This window comes from Lemur catta, chromosome 25 (genome assembly GCF_020740605.2).
Source record: "Lemur catta isolate mLemCat1 chromosome 25, mLemCat1.pri, whole genome shotgun sequence".
Taxonomy (NCBI): domain Eukaryota; kingdom Metazoa; phylum Chordata; class Mammalia; order Primates; family Lemuridae; genus Lemur; species Lemur catta.
Genome location: NC_059152.1, coordinates 9,207,417 through 9,225,798, shown reverse-complemented (window position 1 = coordinate 9,225,798; position 18,382 = coordinate 9,207,417). Strand labels below are relative to the sequence as shown.

At 36.9% G+C, this 18,382-nt stretch overlaps 1 protein-coding gene across 5 annotated transcripts in view; it reads left to right on the top strand.

Moving 5' to 3' along the window:
- LYST (lysosomal trafficking regulator) overlaps nucleotides 1-13,152 on the top strand; it is a 126,766-nt gene extending 113,614 nt beyond the window's left edge. For 4 of the 5 annotated variants that reach the window (XM_045537249.1, XM_045537253.1, XM_045537252.1 and 1 more), the window contains 5 exons: nucleotides 1,691-1,830; nucleotides 2,117-2,214; nucleotides 9,247-9,403; nucleotides 9,790-9,861; nucleotides 11,111-11,971. In XM_045537249.1, the coding sequence (XP_045393205.1) occupies nucleotides 1,691-1,830; nucleotides 2,117-2,214; nucleotides 9,247-9,403; nucleotides 9,790-9,861; nucleotides 11,111-11,249 (606 nt within the window). In that variant the 3' untranslated portion in view covers nucleotides 11,250-11,971. Of the gene's footprint in view, nucleotides 1-1,690; nucleotides 1,831-2,116; nucleotides 2,215-9,246; nucleotides 9,404-9,789; nucleotides 9,862-11,110 lie in introns of all 5 variants that reach the window. The other variant, XM_045537251.1, reaches the window with a different exon arrangement.
- Nucleotides 13,153-18,382: the final 5,230 nt, after the last annotated feature.

Genomic DNA, 18,382 nt, shown 5'->3' with positions numbered 1-18,382 from the left:
CTTAGCCTAGGGACCCATTAAAATGGTGTGAGCAGGAGTGATATGATCCAATCAGCACTTTAAGAAGGCCAGTGTAACACTTGCAAGGAGAAACACCTCCAGGGCATGGGACTGGGGTCCAGGATACCCGTGAGAAGCCTCTTACTGAGCAATGGGTTCGCTGCCTGACACACATAGAAGCCAACACCATGGCACCAGCTTTTGAGAAAAGAAAGGGCTTTGTGGCAGTTCGACGTAGCAAGTAGACAGGAGGCAATGCTCAAATCTATCTCCCCAAGCTGGAGTCTAGGAGACAGGTTTTATAGGCAGAGAGTTACTATGGGAGAGATGAGAAAATGCCATGAGGTGTGATCTAATTGGGTCGTGCAAAGGGGTGGTGATGAGTCCTTGGCTCTTAAGTTCACATTGTAACAAAACAAGACACCACTTGCTTCTTAATTCAGTTCCTGTTCCTCTGAGTACTTAGGTTCTGCCTGTGGCTGACTTTTTCTTTCTGGTGAGCCCTGGGATCACAAGTCAGGCACGCTTGGTTCATCTGGCCAAGCTCAGGTTACACGACCTGTGAGCTGGGAATCTGTTGGGCAGAAAAACAACTCATCATTGTGTTGCATTTTGTTATATTTTGTTACTAACAAAGTTGAACCAGACTGAACTGGTTTCTGTGGTTACGAGGCTGCTGCAACGATCCAGACAGGATGCAGGCAGGATGCAGTGAAGGGCAGGGTAAGGAGGTAGGTGTGTGCAGATTATTGCAGGACGGTGGAGTGTGTGCTCTAAGAAGAGCACACGCACAGGTTAGAGGAGCAGAGATGAGGGGCCAACCAGATGTCAGGGAGCCTGAAACGTTCCCCTTGAGGTGGATCTTAAAGGCTCATTTTACAAGTAGAATAAAGAGGAAAGAACATTTTAGGCAGAGGAAACAGTTTATACAACAGCCTATAATCAAAACCATGGTAATTTGAGGGGGTGGCAAATAGTTTTATGTGTAAAATGTAACATGTGGGGAAAGAATGGCAAAAACAGGGTAGGAAAAGTAAACGAAGGCCAAGGGTAAGGTTCTTATATACCGTAATAAAAAGATTGCTAATACACTGTCAAGAACTATAAAATTATTAATATTACTGACCCACTAGTAGGATTCTGGAAATTTATTCTAAAGAAATAATTCAGAGGAGGAACAAAACTTTTATGCATGAATAACTTATGGCATTATCTATAATTTGAAAAACTGGAAACAATTTTAAATGTCTATCAGTGAAGGATGTTCAAGTAAGTTATGGTGTACTAACTGTATAGAATATTATAACACCATTAAAATTATTTTGGAGACAATATCAAAACTGGAAAATGGTTATGGGAGAATGTGTAAAATACAAAGTAGGAAATTATTAGTAAGGCAATATTACAACTATAAAAATACAACTATAAATATATAAAAATGTGTATTTCAACAAAGACTGGACAAGAATAGATGAAAAAATGAAAACATAACTTGAAATTGTGAGCAATTTTAAATTTTTTAAATTCTTTATTAGTTTTACTCTTAAAGAAGTTGAACTGGATAGGGTTGAAAAATGATACGTTTGAGAAGAATGTTTGAATCACTTTGGTTATGTTATTTTTGAGATAGTATACTAGGATACTTTGTTGTGATTTTTATCTTATACTTTACTTAATTTTTAAATTTCAGCCATCAGAGATAGAAATGGAGACTCAGATACATCTCTATGGTCACACAGAAGAGATAACCAGCTTATTTGTTTGCAAACCATATAGTATTCTGATAAGTGTGAGCAGAGATGGAACCTGCATCGTATGGGATTTAAACAGGTACAGAAAGTCTCCAATTCAAACATAGCTATTTTTAATATGTCAGTTTTTACTATACGAAATAAAAACACTAAAGCAATATCTTTTCATTATAATAATTTTAAGCATGAAACACATACGTAAAGGTAATAAGATTACCTTTATAATTTTATTGAAATCAAAAGATCAGATAGGAAAACATGTATGCCTTATGAATAATGGGTACATAGACTGAGAAAAAGAATTCTAAAATAGCATATAATTGTATTTAGTGATCATATGAAAATTCATATATTTTGTCTTTTAGGTTGTGCTATGTACAAAGTCTGGCAGGACACAAAAGCCCTGTCACAGCTGTCTCTGCCAGTGAAACCTCAGGTGACATTGCTACTGTGTGTGATTCAGGTGAGCTTTGCCCCAGACCTAAGCACAGGGCTGGGACTCCAACAGCATGTTTGGCCAGCTGGTTACCTCCTAGGTTGAGCTGTTGGACTTCAAATTCTCTCAGGTCCCTGCTAGATCTAAATCCTTTGGCAATAGTATGTATGTGTATTGAAATACAATAAGTTCTAAGACGTGGCTCATCAATTTAGGCATCAACTTATGCAAAAGTTAGTGTTGTCATAATTAAATTCTTTTCCTGATACATGTAAATTGCATTTGAACACATATAAGTTAACCAAATTACTGTTACATAATTATCTGAATTTTCTTGGTTTTGGTTTTTCTAACCTTTTTGCTTCTGCTTTTTAACTATTAACGTTGTTACCTTCCTTCTGTCAAAGAACACAATTTTAACAAATTAAGTTTAAAGACTGATTTTGCTTTTATTAGTGATTCATGAATTGGGCGGTATCCCATCTATGAAACAGAAAGGTGCTCCAATGAGCTGAGCAGAGTAGGTGGGCTTTATGGGCAAAAAAGCTGAAGAAAGCAGAAACAAGGAAGAAAATGTGAATTGGTCATTTCAACATTACTTTCCTTATAGGATTAAAGCAGAGGGGACTTCCTTGCCAGGCTGGCTCAAGTTGACTGGGCCCTTGTGATTGAATGTTGTGAATTTCCTATTTTTTAGAAAATTGTCCCATTCTTAAGTTCGGTGTTATTACATGACACCTAGCATGAGTGACTCCATTCTGGTTTGGTCTGGTGTGTGGGGGCGTCCCACAAGAGCTCAGTCCAAAACAATGGCCTCCCATAAATTGTATTTAACACTCCTGGCTAAATGAGAAGCATCAGCAGGTGACCAACTTTGACTGTATGTTTTCCAGTGGCTGAGAGGGAACAATAGTATAGAGTAACAAATGGAAGTATTAATTTGCCTTAAAAACTACATCACAAAGGTGTCACCTAATCAGAAGTCTTGTTTTTGTTTTATGTTTTTCATGTGTACATGTTAAAGAATCAGTGCATCCAGCAGAAAAGTTGGAAAACTCATGAATTTTCTGTTTGCATTTCTATTTTTAAGGTTCTTAAAATTGAAAGGATCCTTTGAAAAACTGTTTTTTTCTGTCCATTCAGTATAGAGTATCTTTCACACATGTAAGTGGGTAGTCCTCTATCCTTCGTTTTCATTTTTTATATTGTTTGGTTTTTTCTGACACCAAGTGTGTGGTGTCTTTCCAACAGCGGCCAGTTGTCTGACACCAAGTCGGCGTCCAGCAGTGTAATCACTCTGACACTACTTGAAGTTAGCTCATTCGGGGGTTGCCATGACTCCCCGCCAGGTTCGATAATTCACTAGAACAACTCACAGAACTCAGTAAAACACTATACTTACAACTATAGTTTATCATAGAGGATGGACATCAGATGAAGAGGTACATAGGGGCAAGGTCTGGAAGGGTCCCTGAGTACAGGAGCCTCTGACCTTGCCGAGTCAGGGTTGTGGAGTTTGGGTGCAGCACCCTCTGGTGTGTGGATTTCTTCACCAACCCGGAAGTGCTCCTAACCTTGTCATTTAGGAATTTTATGGAGGTTTCATTACATACGCATGATTGACTAAACCATTGGCCACTGGTGACTGAGCTCAATCTCCAGCCCCTCTCCACTCCTTGGAGGTAGGCATGGAAATAAGGTGGGGCGTTGTCTGAAACTTCCAATTCTCTAATCGTGTGGTTGGTTTGTCTGGTGACAGGACACCATCCTGAAGCTATCTAGCCCTCCCCCCATGAGTCACCTCAATGGCTTACAAAAGTCAGTAAATTCCAAGGGTTTTAGGTTTTATTTTTTAATTATATTACAGATCTCTTGGAGTTTTGTTGTTGTTTTTATATTCATTAAGAATAAATAGTAAGCATAGTATTCAAGAAAAGTAATGTCTTCAGTCATGATTTAAGACTCCAGATGTGAAAGTATTTTTGCCAGTCTTAGCCTCCAGTCATAAAATAATGTCATGAAAACACTTTTATTTCCTAATGACCATAACTAAGGGAAAAGATCTCACTTAAACAGCTGACTTTGGTAATACAAGTGTGAGCAGATGATTGATGATTTTGCTAATTGTTCTTCCTTGATTTGTACATTAGCAGCTTTTAGTGTGTCACGTCAAGAGGGTTGCTGGGGAAATAATATAATGATTTTTTATATAGAGTTCTCTACTTTCTTGTTTTGGCAGCATTTGAAAGTTAGGACTGAACCTGAGGGAACTGAATTTTGTAAAGTTAATTACTTCCTTGCTGCCAGCAGTGATTTATATCTGTGCTATTATATCAGCTAGTCATACGGGAACTAGAAACAAAATTACTTTTGCTGCAATTACCAGCTCACTAGTAGGGTGTTCAGGTGTCCCTGGGTAGTGCACACAGTGTGATAGGGTAATAGGTAAAACTTTTTTCCAATTTCAACCAAAAGACTTTCTCTCAACTTTTTTAAAGCCTCTTGATACATATATAAAAGGAATCTTAAAGAGCATCTGGTACATAGAGAACATAATTTTTAAAATTACTTTTTAAAAGAGGCCAAACTTATATTTAGTGACCCAGACTAGAGTTTATCCTCCTGTTTTCTTATAGGCCAAGAAAGGAAGAAAGTTATCAGATTTAGCCTACTAAAAATCTTGACTCTTTAGTGGGTACCATCCAAGTAATGTTAAAATCAAAATTAAAAATAAATAAACGTATATATATACACATATATACAGCTGGCCCTCTGTGTGGGTTCCACATCTGTGGATTCAACCAACAGAAGATTGAAAATATTTGGGAAAAAAACAGATGGTCGTGTCTGTACTGAACATGTAAAACAGACCTTTTTTCTTGTCATCATTCCCTAAACAATAGTGTTACCACTTACATAGCATTTATGTTGTATTAGGTACTATAAGTAATCTAGAGATGAGATGTGTAGGTATATGCTAGCACCATGGCATTTTATATGACATACGACTTGAGCATCCATGGATTTTGGTATCCACAGGGGTCCTTGAACCAATCCCCTTTGGATACCGAGGGACAACTGTGTATGTAGTATGTGTGTGTATAAAATCTTTTGAAAAGTTAGATTGGCAAACTCATTCCCCTTGATTATAATTATGATTCCTCAGTTCTTATTATCAGATATGGTTCTTATAAGATGTGAAATTTGTTACACCATGAAAATGTAATGGATGGTTTCTGTTTTTTTTTTTTTTTTTTAACCCATCCTACCACTGGATCAAAATATATGCCTTTGAACTAGGGTGAGATACCCATAGCCCACTCCTCTGTTGCCAGTGACATGATAAAGTAAATATAATATTCTAAGATTCAGGATGGGCTTCTCCAATTTATTTTAATATCCATGACAATATATAGGAAGAATAGAGATATTTTTCAGAAATACTTGAGTTTATGACTTTCAGTTGATGTGTTAAATTATACTTGAAAGCAATCTAGTATTGGGTAACAGTCTTGAATTTGGGTATTTACAATCTTAGGCAGATGAGTAGTTATTTGGTTTTATGGTAGCCCAAGATGCTGGGTAAGCTATTAGGATAATTCTTTGGCTGCTAAGTTCTAAATCATGCTTCAAAGAGTCCAGGCCCATATTTAGATTTTCTGTTTTGCAGGATTAAGCCTGTATGTCAGTATCTTTTATGGATATGTATCCAGTGACTTTAATAACCCTCTGACAGTACTAGTACTTATCTGTTTGCTTTATCTTTTTTAAAAAATCTTTTAGCAGATATTAAATTAAAAAGAAAGGATGAAATGTAGCCTACTCATGGAAAAGATTATTTTATCATCTACAATTCTATTTCTTTAGCATACTGAATCTCCAGCATCTTGATGCTATATTTAGGTATCTCCTAATCAGTGTTCTACAATGGGAAGTCTTAGTAAAACACTGGGCATTTGTGTGGGGGAGGGGTAGCAAAGTATATTTAACATAAAAGTTGCCATTACAGCCATTTTTTAAGTATTCGATTCAGTGGCATTAATTACATAACAGTGTTGTGCAACCATAACTACTGTTTCAAAATCTTTGCCATCACTCCAAACAGAACCTCTGTAACCATTAAGCAATAATTCCCCATTCCTCCTCTCCCACCCCCCAGTCCCTAGTCAACCTTTATTCTACTTTCTGTCTCTGAATTTCCCTATTATAGATAAGTGGAATTATATAGTATCATACAGGACTTGTCCTTTTATATATCTGGCTTATTTTACTTAGCATGTTTTCAGGGTTCATCTATGTTGTAGCACATGCTCCTTTTTATGATTGAATACTATTGCATTATATGCACATACACACACACTCACTTTATTTTATTTATCTATTCACCTGTTGATGGACATTTGGGTTGTTCCACCTTTTGGTTATCATGAATAATGCTGCAACATACTGGGCATTTTTGTCTGTGGTGTTTGATGGTCTTTAACATATCTTTAAATAAAGAAGCATTTCTAATATTTGTTTCTTTGCTATAAGATATAAAATATAAAATATTTTCATTATCTTAATAAAGTAGAGAAATAAATTCACTGCTTTTGTGTTAGTCCTAATGAAAAGATAAGATTAAGTGTAGTGAGACTGTGTCATCCAAGTTTTATCATGCCTCCTAACCTCTTTTTTTTTTTTAATTTCAAAATATTAAGGAGGTACAAACATTTTTGGTTACATGGATCACTTTTGTAATGCTGGAGTCATGGGTATAAGTGTGCCCATCACCCAAATAATGTTCACTCTACCCGTTAGGTAGGCTTTTGCCCCTTCCCTCCACTCTTTCCCCCCTGTTTGATTTCCGTTGACTTTTGCTTCCCTCTGTGCACGTGTGTGCTCATTGGTCAGTTCCAATTTAATAATGAGTACATGTGTTTGTTTTTCCATTCTTGAGATACTTCACTTAGGAGAATGGTCTCTAGTTCCATCCAGGTTAATACAAGAGGTATTAGTTCACCATTTTTTAATGGCTGAGTAGTACTCCATGGTATACATATACACATTTTATTAATCCACTCATATATTGATGGGCACTTGGGTTGATTCCACATTTTTGCAATTGTGAATTTTGCTGCAATAAGCATTTGAGTGCAGGTATCTTTTTGATAGAAAGACTTCTTTTCCTCTGGGTAGATACCCAGTGGTGGGATTGCTGGATCAAATGGTAGGTCAACTTTTAGTTCTTTGAGAAATCTCCACACTGTTTTCCATAGAGGTTGTACTAATTTGCAGTCCCACCAAAAGTGTGTAAGTGTTCTTTTCTCTCTGCATTCATGCCAGTATCTGTTGTTTTTGGACTTTTTAATAAAAGCCATTCTAACAGGGGTAAGATGGTTTTAATTTGCATTTCCCTGATGATTAGTGACATTGAGCATTTTTTCATATGTTTATTGGTCATTTGTCTATCTTCTTTTGAGAAGCTTCTGCCCATGTCATTTGTCCACTTTTTAATGGGGTTTTTGGGGGGTTTATTTTTGCTGATTTGTTTAAGTTCTTTGTAGATTCTGGTTACTAGCCCTTTATCAGATATATAGTTTGTGACTATTGTCTTCCATTCTGTAGGTTGTCTGTTTGCTCTATTGATTGTTTCCTTAGCTGTGCAAAAGCTTTTTTAATTTAATCAAGTCTCATTTATTTATTTTTGTTGTTGCCGTCATTGCCATTGAGTCTTCTTCATAAATTCTTGGCCTAGGCTGATATCTAGAAGAGTTTTTCCTACATTTTCTTCTAGAATTCTTAGGGTTTCATGCCTTACATTGAAGTCTTTTGTCTATCTTGAATTAATTTTTGTGAGTGGTGAGAGATAGGGGTTTTGTTTCATTCTTCTGCATGTGGCTATCCAGTTTTCCCAGCACCATTTATTGAATAGGGATTCTTTTCCTCAGTGTAGGTTGTTGTCTGCTTTGTCAAAGATAGTTGGCTATAGGTAGGTGGTTTTATATCTGGGGTCTCTATTTTTGTGCCAATACCACACCGTTTTGGTTTCTGTAGCCTTGTAGTATAGTTTGAAGTCTGATAATGTGATGCCTCCAGATGTGTTCTTCTGGCTTAAGATTGCTTTGGCTGTTCGGGTTCTTTTCTGGTTCCAAACGAAGTGTAGAATTATTTTTTCTAGATCTGTGAAGTATAACATTGGTATTTTGATGGGGATTGCATTGAATCTGTAGATCATTTTGGGTAGTGTGGACATTTTAAACAATGTTGATCCTGCCAATCCATGAGCATGTTTTTCCATTTATTTGTGTCCTCTGCAGTTTCTTTGCTCAGTGTTTCATTGTTCTCCTTGTAGAGATCTTTCACCTCCTTGCTAGCCTCTTTCTGGATCAGGGTGAGAGTATTTCCCCACAGAAGGCTGACCACACCATCATGAGGCCACAAACCACCAGCTCCAGTTTACAAAGCGTGGCAAGCAATTATTGCCTTCCCCGCCCCCCAGAAAACTAACGAAAAGTTTGGTTACTCTGTAGTCTTTGAAAATAAAAAATTGATTTAATAGGGCATTGATGTATAAGAGTCAATCTTAGATGTTCTAAAGAATAAATTTCCTTCTTTTTTTAAGAATTAGTTTTTAACTCAGATAATTTTTACTACAACTTTTTTTTTCTCTTAAAGAGTCACACTTGTCTCTTATAGGTGATTTCACAGAATATTTTATTCTCTTTTTGGAGATTGTTTAGCTTTCTAGGTATTTTCAACAACATAATCCAGATTTGGTAGTTTACATGCTGAAATATTGCAATTACACAAAGATTTATGATTAATTTACCTTGTTGCTCTACATTGTAGATTGCATTTTTATTTTTTCACTGATCATTGTCTCTAGATTAATATGTAAAGCTCTGTACAACTCATAATGTAGTCATTTCATTAATAGTCTTCAGTCGTGGATTGCTTATAAACTTCATCTCTAAGCAGACAAGCTTGGCCCTCAGGGATGCACTTTTGGGGCCTAGTGTGGGTGGGCTCTGAGATGCCCACATTCTGGTAACCTGCTGAAATATTTGGGTTTTTTAGCTGGCGGAGGCAGTGACCTCAGACTCTGGACAGTGAACGGGGACCTTGTTGGACATGTCCACTGTAGGGAGATCATTTGTTCTGTTGCGTTTTCCAACCAACCTGAGGGAATATCTATCAATGTAATTGCTGGAGGATTAGAAAATGGAATTGTAAGGTAAGAGGAATTTGGATTCTCTTTTTTTTCTGCTTTCATTCATAAGGACACAGCAGTTTCAGAAATTAGTTTTTGATATCTAGGCATATTAATATTCAATATTTAGAGATTTTAAAACATCTTTGGATAAAGGTTTTTCCTGTTTTATTTCTAAATAATAAAGATAGCTTTAGTGCAGTTTTGAAGTTTTATGTTAACTATAAAAGATTAACAATATGAAAGTATATAAAGCTAAAAGTTCCCTTATTGTTGCAAATTTCCAAAAGTAGCTACTGTTTGTTATATTTCCTTCCTAATGACTTATCTCAAAGAAACAAATATGTAGGGTTTTTTAGTGAGGGTAATTTTAGTTTGCATAATTAGATGATGACATTTTTTGCCTCTAGGTTATGGAGTACATGGGACTTAAAGCCTGTGAGAGAAATTACATTTCCCAAATCAAATAAGCCTATCATAAGGTAAGATCCTACTCTGCCTTATTCTTCATAATATAATTTGTGATTGCATTTTTCTTAGAGTGATATTAAATTACGCAGACCTAAAGAAATGTGTGATTGACGTCATCATGAAAAGCTGGCCATTCTATCCATGACCCAGCAGCAAGAGGAACCGCACACTCCTTCTCTTCGTGGAACTTAAAATCTGAGTCAGTAACTCAGAGTCTAATGGAAAGATGTGCTGGTAGTGTGCCCAGGGAAGGCCTCTAGAATTATAGATACTTTTTCCTTCCTTATTTGGAAAGACCATAATGGTGATTGATAGTAGCAGGAGTGTGCTTGACACAGTGGATAAACAACCAGTTTATTTGCTCAGTTAACAAATTTGACTTGAAAAACTCAATTGGGGCTGGGCGCGGTGGCTCACGCCTGTAATCCTAGCACTCTGGGAGGCCGAGGCGGGTGGATTGCTCGAGGTCAGGAGTTCGAGACCAGCCTGAGCGAGACCCAGTCTCTACTAAAAATAGAAATAAAATATCTAGACAACTAAAAATATATATAGAAAAAATTAGCCGGGCATGGTGCCGCATGCCTGTAGTCCCAGCTACTCGGGAGGCTGAGGCAGTAGGATCACTTAAACCCAGGAGTTTGAGGTTGCTGTGAGCTAGGCTGATGCCACGGCATTCACTCTAGCCTGGGCAACAGAGAGAGACTCTGTCTCAAAAAAAAAAAAACTCAATTGGAAGAAAAGTGATTCCAATTCTACTTTATTAAAATAAGTTTATTTTCAATGTACTACATTTAAAGTTTAAGGAACCTAAAGTTATTATTTATTAATGTTGTATTTTTTTTGCCCTTTTTTGTTTCAGGGAAATAAAATATATCCATTAAATAATTATCATTTATTTCTCTAAGGAGGAAATATAGTACTTATATTTTTTAACGTTTCCTACACCCAAGTATTTTTTGTTTTGGTAAGAAAGTAAACAAGAAGGAAAAACAAGAGGATACAAAGAAGGGACAGATGCACTGAGCTCTTTGATCCTGATTTTATTCTGTGTCACCTGGTTAGAATGAGCATCACAAAGTTGTCAGCAGAGTGACTGTGTTAGAATTGCAGTGGAAACCAATGAGTTGTAGGCAGTCATTCAGTTGATGGCTCTGCTCCAGTGAAGATATCTTAACCTCTTTACATTAACTTCTACATGATGATCAATATGCTAATGCAATTTTAAGAAATATAATGTACAAATGGGATCTTTTTTTACAGCCTTACGTTTTCTTGTGATGGCCACCATTTGTACACGGCAAACAGTGATGGGACCGTGATTGCCTGGTGTCGGAAGGACCAGCAGCGCTTGAAACAGCCAATGTTCTATTCCTTCCTTAGTAGCTATGCAGCCGGATGAATGTGAGAGAACTTTGCATTCTCCAAAGCACTTTAGCTCCAAACTAGATTTGTTGACTTCACCAGTTCTAAGAGGTTGAACCTGAAGAAACGGATGACTGAACAAACCATCTGACTAATGATAAAATCTATTCATCTGCACAAAATTCTAAAGCCTCAAAAGGTCCTGAGAAGAAAGCTCTATACTAATTTAGTGATAATCTGTAAGAGTATGCACTAACCAACAAGTTTTAAGTCTTGCATGGTAAATTAAAATGATCTTCTTCAAGTTTCTTCCCACAGAGGTATTCCCAAGAAAAGATTAAGGTCTCCCCTTTTTCTATTATTCCAAAAGAGCCAGTAAAATTTAAATTGGTTTGCTAATTGCTTACATAAAATACTCTAAAATTTATATTTTAAAAGTGTTCTGCCCTGAGATACCCGCCCACATACACAGCCCCCAAAAAATGAAAGAAAAAAAAAGATAAGAATTTTCAGAACTTGATAATTGCTTTCTCTGAGAAACAAATAATTCAGTAGGTGCCTCAGCACCCAACATTTTAGGGAATGTCTGGATGCTAAAATGAAACTGCTAATGAATCTCAATGTTAGGCAGTTTTTGCCAGTTGCCTTCTTAGCTCAAAGGAGAAACAGAATTTTTTGATAACCACAAACAAGAATACAGGTATCTTTGATTTCAGACACATTCTGTTTCTTCATAAAATTTTATTTAAAATCTGTAACACTAGATATTGCATGTCCTTAGTTGAGTCACTAAGGTTTAAACACAATGATAAAGCTTTCAAAATCTGCCATTTACAGAGCATTGAATACTTAACCAATTTGCAATAGAAAGCCTCTGCTATGCAAGAAGTTTGCACAGGTATTAATAATACAGCCAAGGCAAGGCATTTAATCTAACCTGCGGGAAGAATTATCTTCCCCAGAACAGAATTATAAAAGGAAAGGAGACAGCTTACTTTGTTTTCAAAAGGATGCAGAATAATTCTTTTAGGAAACCATTTTCATTCTGTTTCTACTAACCTGTACCACCTGAGAATTCTAGGAACAATAGTAAAATCTAAGTATACTCCACAGCAAACTTACACACCATAAAGACAGAATTTCTAAAAATCTTGGAATAGTCTGTCTCTACTGTGATATTACGGCTATATTTTTACTTGGGGTGCTGCTTTATTGGCTTTGAAAACACTGTAAAATGAGCTCAGTAATATGTTACCATGGGATGAAAATACATATCCCTGCCTAAGAATAACGTACGCATTTATTATGGAAATTTAATTCATATGGTGTTTACAGAACTACTTTTGTAACTTCCACAGTTTCTAAAACATTCTGCTTAAAAGCTGTGTAAAATACAATTCCAAAGTCTCTGCTGTCAGGACAGATACGAGAGAAAGCCACGTAGGCTTTTAACCTTTAACTGCGTACGCCTGTAAGGACACTTGACAGGCTGCAGTTGGATCGTGGTTTGCTCAGGCAAGGTGTTAATTCCGAGGTCCACACAGGTGCAGAGATGAGATTATTCCTATTCACGTTGAAGTGATTTGCTTTGTTTAAGAAAAAAAAATGCAGCTATTGTCTAGCTTTCATTTTTTTACTGAGAACTTTAAATTAGTTCCCTATTAGAATAGGGTTGCTACTCAGTCTTTTTTTAAGGCCGAATTTCATCATTTATCTAAAGAGAAAATATGCAAAATAACTGGTCTTGTTAAGAGTGCAATATTATATTTTTATGTAAAAATAAAAACTAATTTGGGGGGATTATTTATTCAGCATGAAACCTAATATGTATATGTTTGAAACACTTCACAATGTGCATGTCGTAGCAAACATTTCTGTAAATTATCACAAGCTCTGTTATCTTTGTATACACTGCCACTTCAATTTGGAAATAAATTTCACAAAATAGATTTGAATACCTATGCTTCAAACTATTTAAATATTATGACCCAATGTCAAATAGATGGAGTTTTTTTTTTTTAAACTCACCTGAGTTCTCTCAGTAGTTCCATATAAATTTATATCACTAGGAAAAGATAACTTTCATTTCTTATTGTGGTTTTGGTGTTAAATTTTATATTTCAACCTCTAATACCTTTAAATGAAGTTTATACATGAGTCCCAAGATCAAACCACTCATTTTAAAGAAAAGAACATCTGTCCCACCCCCCAAAGAAGATCTGTCCTGACCCCTGCCATGTGCCAGGCACCGTACTAAGTGCTGAGGATATCGTCTTGCACAAAATATAGCTGTTTCCTGCACTCCTGGAGGTTACAAGCCAGCAAGAAACCACCGTAAATACCGTAAGTGACACACAATGTGTACACAGTTACGAACTGTCACAAGTGCTAAGGAGGGAGAGCGGAGGGTACTCTGAGAGATTGTAACAGGAGGAATCCAGTTTAGATCGAGGTGATCTAGAAAGCCTCTTGAAAAATTGCAGTTTTTGTTAAAACCTAATGGATGAATAGAAGTCTGACAGGTGCCGACGGGGCAGATGTGTTCCGGGTAACACCTGGGCAAAGGCCCAGTGAGGAAAGAGCATCCCGGAAACGCCTGGAAGCGTGACATGGTGGGTGAAGTCAGCAACAGCAGTCCAAGCCCAGAATGGCGCTTTATTTTTCTGCTTTGTATCTGTGGTTTTTTTGTGTGTCTGTTTTCTCCCAGAGACTGGGTCTCACTCTGTCACCCAGGCTGGAGTGCAGTGGCGTGATCATAGCTCACTGCAGCCTCCAACTTCTGGGCTCACAATCTCCCGCCTCAACCTCCGAGTAGCTGGGACTACAGATGCGCACCACCATGCCCAGCTAGTTTTTCTTCTTGTTTTCTTTTGCTTTTTTCCTTTTAGAGAGGGGTCTCACTCTGTTGCCCATCCTGGTCTCGGACTCCTGGGCTCAAGCAATCCTCCCACCTCAGCCTCTGGAGTCGCTGGGACTACCAGCACATGCCACCATGCCAGGCTTGCATCTCTGGTATTTTAAGGGTTCTTAAGACCAGAACGCTCCTGTTCCTAGGTGCCTATCCCCAAGAGAACTCAGCAGCAGCATTCTATCAGTGTAAGCCTGCCAACCCGGATGTCCCCTCCTTACCTCCAAGTCACAGTTTGACCGGTCCTTTCCACAACACCCGTTGAATGCCAGTTACGTGCAAGCCCAGTGCTGGGTGACGGGTGCGGGGGAGACGCAGGGGATTCCTTCCAGCTCTTTCCAGCTCATGGCTGATAATCTCTTTCTCACTATTTTGGATGACTTGCTAATGTTCTGAGGCAAAAAAAAGAAGAGCTACAAGGCCAGTTTTTAGAAAAGTAAGTAGGGAGGAAAGAAACTCAACAGCTTAATATTTATTTAATCAATAATCTCCAAAAGAGGTTAGCTTGAGACTGAAATGATGGGAGTTCCTGAATTAGCCATGTTAAAGTCCCCCTTTTTTACTGACTGCCCTTCAGATGCTCCCAGTTTGTCTCATACTGGGGACAAAATGTCCCAGTTTGTTCCCAAACTGTGCCAATTCTTGGACAACTGTATTATTTTTTCAGTGTATTCCTCAAAGTAACACTCCATTTAACATGAAGCCAAAGGACTTCAAAGTTTAATAGGCTTAAAACCTTTGACCAGAAAGACCAACTGAAAAGACTTACCAGTTGGAGGGTAGATGGGGGAGGAAAAAAAACAAAGTATTGCCATTCGAAAGAAGAATTCAAAATAGAAGTTAAAGGGAAGCAAAAGAGGTTTTAGGTTCGGCATTAACTGATATTTTGGAGTATCATGCACAAAGTTTCATATTACATGCAGTATTTATCAGATACTTCCCCCAGTGTTATTTCCAATTTTAAATGCCATAATTAAAGCAGCTATAGTACAAAAAATAGACACATATATGTACATTGAGTTGGGAAAGAGGTGCCCCCCAATTTTATTGTGTGTTATATGACATGAACAGAAAAGTGTATACTGCCACTTTGGGGACACTGGGTTACAATTTAGCTGTTTGAGAGAAGTTAAATAATACAATATGTCCTTTGAAGCCAAAAATGACTAGCAGATCATTTGAGATTAGGCTACGATATTCTTTCTCAAGAGCTGAGCTTGTTTCTTCCCTCATGAATAAAGTGAATGAGAAATGCATTTTAAAAAGATTGTTTTGTGGCAAAATTTGGCTCATTTCCAAAGTGAATTGAACTGGTCTTACCAAAACTTCTGAAGGCTGGTAACAATGAACCATTCTTTCACTCTTAGATTTCTTTCTTTCTTTTTTAATAGATTTAGGGAGTACGAGTTGAATTCCATTACATGTATATATTGTATAGTGGTTAAGTCTGGACTTTTAGTGTAACCATCACCCAAGTAGTGTACATTGTACTCCATAGGTAATTTTCCATTCCTGACCTTCCCCTCTTTTGAGTCTCCAGTGTTCATTATACCACTCTGTGTGTCCTTGTGTAGCCATAGTTTAGCTCCCACTTATAAGGGAGGACATGCAGCATTTGTTTTTCTGTTCCTAAGTCACTTCACATAGAACAGTGGCATCCAATTTGCTGCAGAAGACATTATTTCATGCTTTCTTATGGCTGAGTAATACTCAATGGTGTGTAGATATATATACTGCATTTTCTGTATCCACTCATCCATTGATGGATGCTTAGATTGATTCCGTATCTTTGCAATTGTGAATTGTGCTGCAGTGAACATATGAGTACAGGTACCTTTTTGATATAATGATTTCTTTTCCTTTGGGTAGATACCCAGTAGTGGGATTGCAGGATCAAGTGGTAGGTCTACCTTTATTTAGTTCTTTGCCTAATCTCCATACTGATCTCCATAGAGGTTGTACTAATTAAGATTTCCACTAACAGTGTATGTTTCTTTTTCACTGCATCTGAGCCAACATCTCTTGTTTTTTGACTTTTTAATAATGGTCATTCTAATTGAAGTAAAATGGCATCCTATTGTGATTTTAATTTGCATTTTTCTGATGATTAATGATGTTGAGCATTTTTTCATGTTTATTGTCCATTTGCATATCTTTTTTTAAAAAATGCCTATTCATGTCATTTTCCCGCTTTTAATGGGGTTGTTTTTTTTTCTTACTGATTTGTTTGAGTTCCCTGTAGATTCTGGATATCAGTCCTTTGTCGGATACATAGTTTGTGAATGTTTTCTCCCATTCTGTATGTTGTCTATTCTTTTGATTATTTGTTTTGCTGTGCAGAATTTTTTTAGTTTAATTAAGTCCTATTTATCTATTTTTGGTTTTTTTGCATTTGCTTTTGGGGGTCTTAGTCATAAATTCTTTGCCTAGGCCAGTGTTCAGAAGAGTTTTTCCTGTGTTTTCTTCTAGGATTTTTATTGTTTCAGGTCTTACATTTAAGTCTTTAATCCATCTTGAGTTAATTTTTGTATATGGTGGGATACAGAGATCCAGTTTCATCCATCTGCGTGTGGCTATCCAGTTTTCCCAGCACCATTTATTGAATAGTGTGTCCTTTCCCCAGTGTATGTTTTTGTTTGCTTTGTCAAAGATCAGTTGGTTGTAGGCATATAGTTTTATTTCTGGGTTCTCTATTCTGTTCCATTCATCTATATGTCTACTTTTATGCCAGTACCATGAAGTTTTGGTTACTATAGCCTTATAGTATAATTTGAAGTCAGGTAATGTGATGCCTCTAGTTTTGTTCTTTTTCTGTAGGATTGCTTTGGCTATTCGGGCTCTATTTTGGTTCCATATGAATTTTTTTCTTTATGCAAAATGACATTGGTATTTTGACAAGGATTGCATTGAATCTGTAGATTGTTTTGGGCAGTATGGACATTTTAACCAAATGGGTTCTTCCAGTCTTTGAGCATGGGATGTTTTTCCATTTGTTTGTGTCATCCATGATTTCTTTTATCAGTGAGTTGTATTTCTCCTTGTAGAGATCTTTCACCTCCTTTGTTAAATATATTCCTAAGTGTTTTTTTTTTTTGCAGCTATTGTAAATGGGATTGAGTCCTTGATTTTGTTCTCAGCTTGGTTATTAGTAGTAGTATATATTAATAGTATATAAAAATGCTACTGATTTTTGTACATTGATTTTATAATCTGAGATTTTTCTGAATTCATTTATCAAACATGGAGGAGTCCTTAAGGTTTTCTAGGTGTAAGATCATTATCATCAGCAATCAGATAATTTGACTTCCTCTTTTCCAATTTGGATGCCCTTTATTTCTTTCTCTTGCCTGATTGCTCTGGCTAGGACTTCCAGTACCGTGTTGAATACAAGTGGTGAAAGTGGACATCCTTGTTTTGTTCCAGTTCTGAGGGGGAATGCTTTCAACTTTTCCACAGTCAGTATGATGTTGGCTGTGGGGTTGTCATATATGGCCTTTATTATTTTGAGTTATATTCTTTCTGTGCTAAGTTTTTTTGGGGGGTTTTATCATGAAGGGATGCTGGACTTTATCAAATGCTTTTTTCTGCATCTATTGAGATGATCATATTAATTCTGTTTATGTGGTGAATCACATTTATTGACTGGCTTATGTTGAACCATCCTTGCATCCCTGCGATGAAACCCACTTGATCATGATGATTTATCCTTTTGATACGCTGTTGGATTCGATTTGCTGGTATTTGGTTGAAGATTTTTGTGTCTATTTTCATCAGAGACATTGGTTTGCAGTTTTCTTTTTTTGTTGCATCCTTTCCTGGCTTTGGTATCAGGGTGATACTGGCTTCATAGAATGAGTTAGGGAGGATTCCCTCCTTCTAGAGGGAATTTGGAACAGTTTCAGTAGGATTGGCACCAGTTCTTTTTTGTATGTCTGGTATTAATAGAATTTGGGTATGAATCCATCTGGTCCTAGGCTTTTTTTGTGTTGGAAGATTTTTTTATTACTGATTCAATCCCACTGCTTGTTATTGGTCTGCTCATAAGTTCTATTTCTTCCTTGTTCAATCTTGGAAGGTTGTATGTTTTCAAGAATTCATCCAATTCCTCTAGGTTTTCTAGTTTGTGAGCATACAATTGTTCATATTAGTCTCTGATGATCTTTTGTATTTCTGTATTATTATTTACAACGTGTCATTTTTGATTTCTGATTGTGTTTATTCAGATCTTTTCTCTTCTTTCCTTAGTCTAGCTAGTGGTTTAT